A 13,064-nucleotide genomic window follows, 5' to 3' on the forward strand; every position below is an offset into this window, starting at 1 on the left:
AGGTCACTGAAATTTTGATTAGGGGTGAGAAAGATCAGAATAGACTGGTCTTTTCAGAAATCACATTCCCATTCAAATCACGAGGTGGTTACCTTCCGAGGTCTCCTAGCAGTAATTTGTACTATGCTGGTGGACATTGAAAATTCGCTTTCAGAATACAGTGGAATCGCGATTACTGGAAACTGATGGGAGAAGGAATTCACTTCCAAGTTATAGATCGAATGAACTGAGGATAAAAGCTTTAAAAACTCGTTTTGATAGATGAGTTTAAATTTTGTTGGTTTCAAAATTTCATAATTTGAATGAGGATCTTTTAAAAATTTCAACTTCGAAAAAGAAAAGCACACTCACCATAACGAAGTGAGGGCAACAGCTTTCAAAAATTTGAGTTTTGAGAAGCAGAAAAACAATTTTTTCTATGAGTTCATTTTCTGATTTAATAATTTTTTGGAGTGTGACCTAATAGATTTTTAGAGAGTTCGATTTTGAAAAAGAAAAACCAATATCCCAAGTTTTCAAAAATTTATGGGTTTGCATCAATTGAGATTCAAATTTATAAGTTTTTTCAACAAGAAATTCAAATTATAGAGGCAAAACGTTGCCAAAGGTTCGACTTACAGAGGTTTTTTTTTATATTTTTCAATGAATTTTACTTTTGAGCCTTATAAACAGTTGAAGAGAAACTGACTTTTCTTCAATTTACCGAAGTTTTCGAGTCAACTGCAGAGTAGGAGTTATCGCGATTCCACTGTATAACCAAAAAATGCTTTCATTTTTATTTAAAAATTGTAGAACAACCTAGGTACCTACCTACCTTGGTGAGTAATTACCTATGTTCCTCAGTTCTTATAATAGGTACTTGATAAATGAATTTAAGCTCGAAAATTTTTTGAAATGAAAAAATTAGATATATTTGATTCTTTAATGACAATCACAATCAATAGGTAATTAAACTACAAAACAAAGCTATTCTATCTATTGGAAATAGTTTTGACGAAGGATATGAGCTCCTAAATTACCTATCACACTACTAACAGCACAACTATCAGTAGAAGTACCATAAGGTACTACACTTGCACTAAAAATCCTCACATTCTTTGTTCCATGAACCAGCAAATCTTCATTTACCACTGATGTTAGTGGACTCACTCCCATAATCGTCCCACCAGAATAGTGTAAGTTTGGTAATGACAAGTATCTAATAGAGCACTTGTTATATTCTGTGGAAAAATCTGGTTCCCCACACTGCTCAACTGGTATTTGAACTACTTTACCATTCAATGATTTAAATGCTTCAGTCTCTGCAATGGATTTTAAAACTTTCAAAGCTTTTTGCATTATTGTTATATCACGTTTGCTTCTATACATTCCAGTGTCCACCAGAGCTTCGAATACTCCACTTGAATTGTCTATTAAAATTTCACCCCTACTAAGGACATTGGTCAATTGTGGCACTGCCAACAGTAAGTCATATTCTTGACATAAGTTGGTCAAAAAATCTTTGATTTTTATATCAATGTGCTGCAAACGTTCAATATAACTTCTTAACCTTTCAGACATTGATTTAGAGAACACCCTAAAATTGAAAATTACATTTGCTTCATGAGCTCCATAAATATTCAGAGCTGCCTTCAAATAATCCACATTTAATGCTGATGGCAATCCATATTTGCCAAATAGGTAATCTGTACCTGCAAAATCTGATTCTGTTTCACTTAGTAAAGTACCTTGAGGAAACAGATAAATTACACCAAAATGTAATGGTGTTATTGCCAGCTCTTTACCAACATATGGTAAATTGATTTGTGTGGGTATATTCAATTGTTGTAATCTATCGTGATCACCAATTCCAGATTGATAAAGGAACTGTACTGCATCCACCGGATTGCTTCCGATGATGAGTTCATCAATGATTGAAATTGTTCTAGTTTTTTCGCATGGAGTTTTCACAACAACTCCAATAGCTTTTCCAATGTTGTCAAAAACTATACTTTCAGGTGTAGTTTCTAATGCTAATTGAATGTTGGAAAAACTTGTCAGCTGTTGGAAAATTTTCTCAGCTAATACTACATTATTTCCATTTTCATGCAGGTAAGGAAACACAGTCAAACCCTCTACCCTCTTGCCTTTCTGATACTCTGTTCTGTATAATCCAGCATCATTAAAAATGCTGGTCACTGCATTCACAGCTCTTGTGTTTTCAATTTCAGTGGTGACTGGTATTGAGCAAGTGTTTGGTTGATCATAACCATCAGTGAAATATTCCATAATGTTGTTCCATGTCCATTTTTTACCAAGTTTTCCCCATTTCATGTACTTGCTTTTTACTCCATAGTCCCATACATTTGAATCATAAGTTGACTCTTCACCAAGAACATTTGGAACATATATGATTTTTTCTGTATCGCAGTGAGGAGCTGATGCTTTAATTTTGCGGACATAATCTGATTGCAATATTTTTGGCCTGTAGTATAAGCTCTTGCTGATATGAGGTGGCAAGTTGCCTCTTTCAATGAGTAAAACTGATTTTCCAGTATCCAATAGCGTTTTCAAGGCAGATAATGCAGCAGGACTGCTTCCCAAAATCACAAAATTGTAAGTCAATTCTTCATCTGTCATTGAATCAAAATTGATAGAGATGTCCCTTGGATAAATTGAGTTTGACAATAATTGGTAATCAGCATTTGTACGCTCATATGTTTGTTTCAGAACATCAAATATTTCATCATCCATACTGCTAGAAGAAGTGGGTAGTGTGTCTGATGGATAAGTTGGTGTTACTGAGGGCAAATTTGTGTTCAAATCTTGAGAGGGATATGGCGATGAATCCGGTGATGTGAATGGAGAGTTGTTTAAATCCAAGGAATTGGTGGGCATAACATCTGGAGTAATTTGCGGAGAACCTGGTAGGCTATAAGGTGAATTGTCTAAAGGTTGCCTTGAAGATAAATCCGGTGAATAAAAATCACTTGGTGATTCTGGTAGCAAAGAATCTGTGGGTGAATAAGTCAGGGGCTGATTGTATGGCAAAGAATCCAAATCAGACGGAGATATTGGAGGCAACTGATAATTATCTGGTGATTGTAGTTGTAAGGAATCTGCAGGTAAGATGGTTGAAGGTGAACTATATGGTGAAGAATCTAAATCAGCTGGAGATAATGGTGACAATGGATAATTATCTGGTGATTGTGGTAATAAGGAGTCTGCTGGTGAATTTGCCAACGGCTGGTTATATGGCAGAGATTCCAAACTACCTGGAGTTGTTGATGGTAAAGTATTTGGTGGATATTGAGATCCTTTTGAAATTGGAATTCTTGACCAGTCTTTTGGTATATAATGTGGCCTTGGTGGTGCATCAAATGGTGATTCTGGATAAGGGTATGGAGGTCTATTCAGAAGAGGATTTCTTGGTGAAAACGGAGATGATGGGTTGTAAAAACCTGGCATTAATGGATGATTCAATGGGGATGATGGTTGTAAAAAGCTTCCTGGATAACCATATGGTGTTGGTATTATTGGTCTACTGTAGGGAGATGAGTAATAAGGAGGAGCAGAGAGAGGGGGATAATCAAAGCCATTAGGTGTTAAGTATGGCGGGTATGGAGGATATTTTGTTGGGTATGGAGGATATTTGGGATGATAAGGACTCATGGGTGGTGATGGGAAATTGTTTTCAAAAGGAAGAGGATGTTTGGGACCAAAAGGTGGTTTATTGTAATCAGGATATGTTGGTTTTGGTGGATACACTTGGTGTGGTCTTGGAAGTTTATCATATGGTGATATTCTTGGTCTCGGTGATCTGCAACAAATAAAAAGTGAATTGATCAAATTTATAACAAGTGAGTGTTGTGAAAATGTTCATCTTTATATTTTGATAAATTTACCCAAGATTTGGTTGGTACAATGGTGGTGATTGTTCATAAGGAAGTGGTGGTGATTGTTCATAAGGTGGTGTTATTTGATCAATTGGTGAAATTTTATCTGGTAAATTCATTGTATTTTTATACCTGCAATTATTTTATATTATGTAGTATTGGTACTTAATGAAACTTGAGAATTTTAATGAATTAATAATATGTAGGTAGTTAAAGAAATATGCTTAGTTACCCAGGGGGGAGGAATGGTGAATTCATTTGATCAATTGGTGAAATTTCATCTGGTAAAATCATTGAATCTTTATACCTGCAATTTTATGTTATGCATTATTAGTACTGAATAAAACATTGCGATTTTCATGAATCAAGAATTGAAGAAATGTGCATAGTTACCCAGGGGGGAGGTATGGTGAATCTAAAATTTCCAACTGTTCTGTATTGTCTAATGAAGATAATGTAGGTGATGTTGGTAAAGGACTGCTTGATTCCAATATTTCATCTGTTGAGACAAAGCCATTCTGGTCCAAATCAATTGATCCTGGAGTTGTTGGTGTAGGATAGTTTGAATCAAGTATTTCATCTGTTGAAACAAAGCCATTCTGGTCCAAATCAATTGATCCTGGAGTTGTTGGTGTAGGATAGTTTGAATCAAGTATTTCTTCTGGGGAAATCAAGCCATTCTGATCAAAGTCAATTGATTCTGAAGTTGTTGGGCTATGATTATTCGACTGTAGTATTTCTTCTGGAGAAATGAAACCATCTTGATTTAAATCCATTGGGTGTAAAGTTGATGGTGTAGATGGGATATTTGATTCTTGTATCTCCTCCGGTGAAATTTCACCATTTTGGTCAGAATCCATGGATTCCAGAATTTGTGTAGGATATTGGTTTGGTGATGGAGTGAGATCATCAGGATGCAAATCAGTATCATAAGGTGTGTCAGGAGTTGGAATATCATCATAATTGGGCGAATTTTTCAATATATCATATGGCTGTTGAGGTTGAAGATTTGAAAAAGGTGAATCAATTTCACTGATGCTATCTGGCATTGGATTATGTGTTGAACTGTATGGCCCAGTTGGACTATCAAAAGGTAGGCCAGATGATGGAATTTGTGGACCCGGGGCATGAAGAGAATCAGATGGGATTGTTGGAAGGTTATTGTCTAAAGGCAGATCTGCTGAAGAAACTGTAGGAACTGGATACGAGTCATAAGGAGAGGCAGGGTGGAGATTTGAAGCGTCATGAAATTCTGAAATTTGACTAGGCATGTTGGGGTGTAATCCATTGAGAATATCATTTTCTGGGGATTTTGGCAAAGAGTCATAAGGAGAAGATGGGTGCGAATTGGTTGAAGAATCATAGAGCTCTGAGGTCTGATTAGATATATCTGAAGGGAATTCTATTGGGACATTGTTGTCAAGAGAATTCACTGAAAGATTGGAGGGTTGAATGGGTGAGTTGACATCTAATGGGTAATTTGGTAAACCTGAACTTGGTCCTGGAATAGTTGGACTAGGTTGAGAAATATCATTTGATGTTAGATTATCATGTAACAAATTAGGAGTGATAGGTTGAATGTTATCAATAGGTGATGGGGATATTGATTGAGAATCATTGATCGAACTCAAATTTTCATGGATATCAGTTGAGGTTGGGATAGGTGAATTGAGTGGACTATCACTCGATGTTATATCAGCCAAAGTTGGAGATGGTGTGTTTAAAGGTTGCTGAAGGGATTCAGGAGTTGGAATACCATTTGGAAACTGACTATCTGGTGATGAATTTATAGACAGGGAATTATCCACTTCCGTGTTTATTGTGGAACTCAAAGGAGAATTTGGAGGTGAAAGAGGGAGTTTTGAAGTATCTGGACCGTTGAGAAGGTTATCGCTTGTCTGGGGCAAAAGTGGTGTACTCATACCAGCAGGTCCTACTGGAGTGCCAATTTTTGGAGTAAGTCTCGAATTGAACGCTCCTGCTGGTGCATATGGATTGTTGGAATCATACTTTTTGAATACATTATTATTTAAAGAATTTGGAAATTTGGGGAAATTTGGAGGAAGTTTTGAATTTTGAGATCCTGGAAACGGTTTAGAATCTAAAGGAGATGGCAGTTTTGAATTCGGGAAATTTGGGAACTGAGCAGGTCCTGGAGAGTTACCAGGAAAATCGGGAATTGAATCCAAAGATTTTGTTTGATGAGATGAACTCGAATTAGGGAATCCTGGAAATTTCCCAGGTCCTGGAGAATTTCCTGGAAAATCGGGGATCGAATCCAATGATGGCATTTCATGCGATGAATCAAAAAGAGGAAAATCTTCATCTTGGAAACTTATATCTGCCTCACCGGTATCCAAAAACTGTCCACTAACTGAGCGACTGGTAGTTGCACTCGAAGATGTTGACGATGTAGATGAAGATGTCGTCGAGGCCATTACTGTGCCATTTGGTGTGGCTGTAACAGAAGTGTCAGATTCCGCAGTTGTCGATGACGACGATTCGAAATTCGACTCGGACTGAGAAATGAATCCATCCGTGGCAACAATATTGGAATTCGAACCAGAAACACTGTTATTTGATGAATAAGAATTGGAATCTTGGAGAGAAATTCCATCACTTGTGTTCACTATACTGGAATCACTTTGTGAACTCTCGGACTGAGATACTGCGAGTGATGAATCTGAGTGCGAAAATGAATCCGGTGTTATCTCGGTATTTGAGCTTTTCGATTCGGCATCTAAGTATGCTGACCGCCCTGATGATGTTTTCAAAGTCGACAAGGACTGATCGGATGAGCAACGCTGCAGCCTAAAATTTAAAGGCACAATTACCTATCTCAATTTCTTAGAAACTACGTGTGGAAGCTAACTTGAAGAAAATTGAACTGGAAAATCTAGAAAGTTGAATTTAAATTTGTGACTGGTTCTCAAATTGGTTTTTCGAGATTGAAAATTTTGAAAAATTTTATTACGTCGATCGAAGAACAGAATTTTTTGAATAAAATCAGCCTAACATTTAAAGATTTTTAACAGCAAAATTACTAATATAGTCCGGCATATGACAATAGGAGTAATGGCACCCCCCCGTCGATCCTCCGGGACATCCTAAGGAACATTTTAAAGCAAACTTGCCCAAAAAAAGTTGGCCTTACTTACAAAATGGCGGCCATTTTGATTGACATCACGAAATTTTTCAAATCTTGCAGAGGTAGATCGATAGATCATGCAAAAATTTATCACCTGTCAAAATTTTGAGTGCTAAAGTGCGTTTTTCGATTTTTGGTGAATTTTTGAAAATCCAATTTAGGCCAAAAATGAGGGGAAAAAATCAAAATCTTACCAAATTGACTAAAAAAGCTAACATTTGGGATATACCCTATTTTCGACATGCCAAATCGATTGGGAACGGTTTCAACCCGTTTTGAGCAGTTCTGGAGCCTCCAGCAGATTTTTGAAACTTGAAATTCCCACAACATTCCATCAAATTGGAGTTTTAAAGCTGAAATTTATTCTAAAAACTAAATTAAATACGCTACGAAGTACTGCAGGTGAATTTCAAGTTGTTTTGGAGCCCGCAACGACTTTTTGAAAATTCCTAAAGACTCCAGCAGATTTTTGAAACTTTAAATTTTCACAAAATTTTATCAAATGGAGATGGAAAACTGAAATTTACTCTACACTCCAATTTTAACACCCTCTGAAGACGACATCAGGTGGGTTCAAGTAATTTTAGAGCCTCCAGCGACTTTTTTGAAAATTACTGGAGCCTCCAGTAGATTTTTGAAACTTGAAATTCTCGCAACATTAATTTATCAAATGGAGTTGGCAAGCTGAAATTTACTTCACAGACTACATGGTGGTTTCAAATGGTCTTGAAGCTTCCAGCAGTCCAGCTACTTTTAGGGAATTTCAATTTTCCAAAAAAAACGCCATACAACCTTTCAAAAAGTCGCTGGAGGCTCCAAAACGACTTGAAATTCACCAGCAGTCAACTTCGTAGCGTATTGAAATTAGTTTACAGAATGAATTTCGACTCTCCATCTCAGTTTAATGAAATTTTGGGGAAATTTCAAGTTTCAAAAATCTACTGGAGACTCCAGTAATTTTCAAAAAAGTCGCTGGAGACTCTAAAATGACTTGAACCCTCCTGAAGTCGTCTTCAGAGAGTGTTAAAATTGGAGCGTAGAGTAAATTTCAGCTTTCCATCTCCATTTGATGAAATTTAAAGTTTCAAAAATCTGATGGAGTCTTCAGGAATTTTCAAAAAGTCGTTGCAGGCTCCAAAACAACTTGAAATTCACCTGCAGTACTTCATAGCGTATTGAATTTAGTTTTTAGAATAAATTTCAGCTTTACAACTCCAATTTGATGGAATGTTTTGGGAATTTCAAGTTTCAAAAATCTGCTGGAGGCTTCAGAACTGCTAAGAACGGGTTGAAACCGTTTCCAATCGATTTGGCATGTCGAAAATAGGGTATATCCCAAATTTTAGCTTTCTTGGTCAATTTGGTAAAATTTTGATTTTTTCCCTCATTTTTGGCCTAAATTGGATTTTCAAAAATTCACCAAAAATCGAAAAACGCATTTTAGCACTTGAAATTTTGACAGGTGATAAATTTTTGCATGATCTTTCGATCTACCTTTGTAAGATTTGAAAAATTTCGTGCAAGTCCTATGTTGAAACGCAAAATCTGCGATTTCGGCTGACCTGTCAATCAAAATGGCCGTCATTTTGTAAGTAAAGCCAACTTTTTTTTGGGCAAGTTTGCTTTAAAACGTTCCTTAGGATGTCCCCTTTAAGAAAAAAGTTGTCCCGGAGGATCGGTGAGGGGTGGGTGCAATTACTCTTATTGTCATATGCCGGACTAATAAGTACCTATCTCAATTTCTGAAAATCTATGAAACCAACTTTAAGGAAACTGAACTGAAAAAAAATCTTGAAAAGTGGAATTTGAACTTCTGATTCTCGTGATGATTTTTCGAGATAATGAATTTTTGAAAATTTTGATTATTTCATTTTTGGAAGCAGAAAATTTTGAATACCTAAAATGATTCAATGATTGAAATGATGCGATTTTTCCTACTCAATATCACAATATGAGTGTCACATCCTTATTTTTAATATTTTTTTATCAAAGATTTTGATTTTTTTTCTAGTTTCAAGTTTCCATATTTTTTGAAAATGATGAAAAGTGAACTTGGCCATTTTTCTGAATAGTTGACTCATTTTCAAAGCAATTTTTTTTAGGACGAGGTTCTTGAGACAATATACGTATTTTCAAATTTTTATAACGACATTTTAACCAAAGCAAAAAAGCAACGTTCAATAAAATTTTTAATGAAGCCTCCTAATTGAGTGAAATATAGGCGTTCTCTCAATTTCTAAAATTTCAAAATTGGCTTAAGATTTTACAATTTTTGAAAAGGATTAACAGAAAAATTTGAAATTTGATCTCGACAGTTGTGAATTAGGTTCTATTTTTTTTCAAGTGTGATAAGTGAATTTTTTTTCAAATAAATTATTTTTAAAATTCAACATCAACTAGTATAAAATAGGTAGGTTAAATAAATATTAAACTAAGTACTTACAGCAACGTGCTCACGATGACCACCAATAACTTTAGTGATAACATTGTGCACTTAAGCCTCCTTAAGTGAACATTGAAGTGATCAAACTATTGCCTATAGGCAGTATACCATCTTTTATACCTACTAAACAATTGTTGTTTTCAACGTGTGTTCGAATTTACCTCAATGCATTAAATTAATTTCCATATTTCAACATCGTTATGTACCCATTCGTCGAGTTTATTTCGCTGATTATCATTTTTGATTGAAATAGAAAATTACTATAGAATCTATTTGTTAAAAATATAATACGCAAAAGGTCGATTCATCGATTGCACGAGCCACAAGTTCATTAACATATCTGATTACAACGCAGCTATCGAAAAATAGGTACTTCATAATGAACATAAACACTTGTCAAAATTACTAAATGCAACTGTAATAACATTGAATTCGTATAAAACCATCGACGAATTGCAAAAATTTTCATAAATAGCCAGTTGGTAATTATAATAATCATTTTTGTTTTCATTCGTTGAATGTAGTTGATCCAATATGAAGTTGATGCTTATATTTTTACTGGTTAACCTGATGTAAGTACCTACCTACCTATTCCAATATTTCCGAAAGTGTTTCTCGCTCGAGTTTATTACAAAATTACTCGATTTTCTAGGTGCATATCGGGGCACTTTTTAAAGAAGAAAAGTGAAAAATGCAGTAAACACGGTTCAAGGTCAATAGGATCGAAGACAACGTTGAAAATCGATTTAGATTCAGATGAATCAGATACTTCATCGGCGCCCACAACCTGGTACGAGAAGAATAAAGATAAATACTTCGATACAAATGTTTGTCAAGCACAAGGCATCACCATCAACCAATACATTCCAAAATCGGTCATCGCAGATTTGGAACAAAAATTCAACGAGGCCAAGTGTAAATACCTCAGTGCTTTATCATCTTTACCCAAAAATATCGGTCCTATAATTCAAGAATACGACGCTTCCACCCTCGTTTACGATATTGTAATCGTAGGAACTGGACCAGGCTGCCTAGGAGCGTTAAAAGAATTCGCTCGACTGGGTAAAAAAATCCTGCTGCTGGATCAAGGTTATATGCCTCCTCAAAAATGTACCAGTTTGTATTCCAGACCAAGCATGTTAAATTCCCAATACGTGATCGCGTTAAAGGCCTCGGCTCCTAATTGCGACGTACCCAAGATCTTATTCACTCCTAATGTGGTCGGAGGTGTCACCAGTTACGATTCGAATACTTGGGATAAAGGATCAGCCAAGAAGTTCCAAAAATGGGGCACAATTTCCAAGAAATGGACTTGGCAAGAAGTTACCAAATATTACAAACATATCGAACACGTTGAAACCAGCACACAGACAACCAAAACCGAAACCCAAACTGTAACCAATGATAATGGAGTTATTAGGATTTCAAACTCCTGCTCTGAGACCACTGTGACCAAACAAGTTCGTACAGCTTTTACCGAAGTAGGAATTCATAAGGAAACGAAAACATACAACGAGAGATTAGCAGGGTTCAGTTTGGTTCCAGCAATCGCCAAAGAAAATAAAACCGTTTTACTGGCTCAAGAAATATTAGATTTTATCCAAAAAGAAGACGACGTCGATCTAGCACTGAGATGTCGATCCAAGAAGATCATTTTCGACAAAACTAAAGCCACAGGAATTAAAATAATCAGCCCATCGGGAGAAGAAGTCGATATTAAAATCCGAGAAGAGTTGATTCTCAGTAACGGACCCATTGACTCGATTAAATTACTCGCCCATTCTGGTCTTGGAGAAAAACGTCTGCTGGAAAGTCTCGGCATACCAGTCCAAGTCGATCTTCCATTTTTAGGCAACGATTTCACAGTCAACCCGATTTTCTTCGGTTTATGTATCAAATTCCCCTCCGGGGCATTGGTATCCGAAAGCGAAGACGACTTCTCAGGAATGGAGTACATGCTAGGAAATGAGAAAATACCTTCCGGATTAGCTCTGACTTATTACAAAGCATACTTGCAGATTTTCGACGACGAGCCCGACGTGCTCGTGAATTTCTACCTGTTTTCCGAAAACATGTCCAAAAGGCTGGAAAACTACGTGAGAGGGTTTTTCCAATTCACCGACGATGTCGAGAACTTCATTATCGACTTGTGTCAAAAATACGATTTATTATTCCTCGCACCTCAGCTTTTAAACGTAGAAAGCAGAGGTATCGTTACAATCGATAGCGCCGATTTCGACGCCCCTCCAGTCATCAATACTGGAATGTATAGTCAACTAAATGACCTCCGTACCATGCTACGAGCCATCGAAGTCATTCAAACCGTATCCGAAACCCAAGCCTTTAAATCATTAAAAGGCGAATTGATCCAAATACCTGTCAATAGCTGCGGTAAATGCGAATTTACTGAAAAATTCAATAAATGCGCCTTGTACTATTTATCAGTACCAAATCTGCATCCATCCGGTGGTACCATTATGGGCAAAAGTGTCACCACTTCGGTTGTCAATGACGATCTCATTGTTCATGGCACTGATAACGTCAGATGTTTCGGAGCTTCGGTTATTCCATTTGGAGATGGTTCTGACAGTTCAGCGTCCGGATGCATGATTGGTAATTATGGAGCTACTATAATCGCAGAAAAATATAAAAACGTGAAAACTAAAGTCGATGTTACGACGAGTAAAAAAGTATCGTTCTGAGTCCGAGGATTTTGCGGTGAAAAATGAACGAGAATGGGTTTTATTCTAACAGATGAATGAATTTTATACGAGTATGTGTATACAGAGTTTCATTTTTCTCGCTTTTATTTCGAAACTATATTTGTATTTGCTTGGGTTCTTTTGAATATCAAGTCGCATGCATTAATGTCATAACAAGCTATTCATCATACTAGGTTGTACCTATTCTTATATGTAGGTATATTACTTACGTACTCCGAGTGTAGCTTACTTTACATACCTACATGTTTACCTTGCTAGATTGTGAGGATATCATTATCTTTGTATTACCTACCTACTCAATATTCTTGTAAACTTGTTACGATATTTTTAAAATTTTATTATTCGCATTTGTATCCTTTATACATTTATTTTACTTTTTTTACTCGTATTTTGTACAATTTCGTTATTAAAAATGATTATCTACTCTACTTTCATTGTTGTTAATTTATTTTAGAATATTGCTTGATGTCATTTATTGCAAAAGGGAAAATTCTTATAAGGGTGACAACTAAAAGGTCAAAGGGCATTCATCAAACTGTGCGGAATAATCCAGAGCTTGGTCGATTATCAAATTTTGCTGACGGGTATCACTCTCGAGATACCGCACAAGGGAACGTCTTGAGGTGTCCGCCTCCGATTTGAACGGGACCGCGATTTTTGGAAAGAGCATGGTCTAAAACCTCCAAAACCAAATTTTCAGCTGTCCAACTTCATATCTCGATATTTGGTGAACGTTTGAAAATTCAAAATTGACAGTTTGTTTTTGGTGATTTGTGCTTTTTTCAAAAAAGTACGTACTTGATCAGTAAAGATGACCAAAATAAGTCTTAAAACTGATATTAATTCCCCAAATCCAAATTTCGCCATTTCCAGCC

General features: G+C 36.2%; 2 protein-coding genes across 2 annotated transcripts; one reads left to right on the plus strand and one right to left on the minus strand.

The window, feature by feature from the left end:
• Window positions 1-908: 908 nt before the first annotated feature.
• On the minus strand, window positions 909-9,582 carry LOC135843014 (mucin-2-like). The gene is made up of 5 exons (XM_065360734.1): window positions 9,467-9,582; window positions 4,269-6,686; window positions 4,108-4,182; window positions 3,885-4,007; window positions 909-3,799 (listed from the first exon to the last, which is right to left on the minus strand). Exons 1-5 carry the CDS (start codon window positions 9,508-9,510, stop codon window positions 976-978), a joined length of 5,484 nt encoding a protein of 1,827 aa, XP_065216806.1. The 5' UTR covers window positions 9,511-9,582; the 3' UTR covers window positions 909-975.
• Window positions 9,583-9,916: 334 nt separating this feature from the next.
• LOC135843740 (oxygen-dependent choline dehydrogenase-like) lies at window positions 9,917-12,617 on the plus strand. Its single transcript, XM_065361718.1, has 2 exons — window positions 9,917-10,038; window positions 10,119-12,617. The coding sequence occupies exons 1-2, from the start codon at window positions 10,001-10,003 to the stop codon at window positions 12,166-12,168; spliced, it is 2,088 nt and encodes a 695-aa protein (XP_065217790.1). The 5' UTR covers window positions 9,917-10,000; the 3' UTR covers window positions 12,169-12,617.
• The last annotated feature ends 447 nt before the right edge of the window (window positions 12,618-13,064 follow it).

This window comes from Planococcus citri, chromosome 4, assembly GCF_950023065.1.
Source record: "Planococcus citri chromosome 4, ihPlaCitr1.1, whole genome shotgun sequence".
Taxonomy (NCBI): Eukaryota; Metazoa; Arthropoda; class Insecta; order Hemiptera; family Pseudococcidae; genus Planococcus; species Planococcus citri.

What these genes read in the sequence shown, in the direction of transcription:
- LOC135843014 (XM_065360734.1), bottom strand. Translation starts at nt 9,510, where the DNA reads ATGTTATCACTAAAGTTATTGGTGGTCATCGTGAGCACGTTGCT. An exon ending in GTCATCGTGAGCACGTTGCT is followed by an intron (nt 6,687 to 9,466) that starts GTAAGTACTTAG and finishes TTTAAATTTTAG; the next exon opens with GCTGCAGCGTTGCTCATCCG. An exon ending in TCACCATTCCTCCCCCCTGG is followed by an intron (nt 4,008 to 4,107) that starts GTAACTAAGCAT and finishes AAATAATTGCAG; the next exon opens with GTATAAAAATACAATGAATT.
- LOC135843740 (XM_065361718.1), top strand. Translation starts at nt 10,001, where the DNA reads ATGAAGTTGATGCTTATATTTTTACTGGTTAACCTGAT. An exon ending in TTTTTACTGGTTAACCTGAT is followed by an intron (nt 10,039 to 10,118) that starts GTAAGTACCTAC and finishes TCGATTTTCTAG; the next exon opens with GTGCATATCGGGGCACTTTT.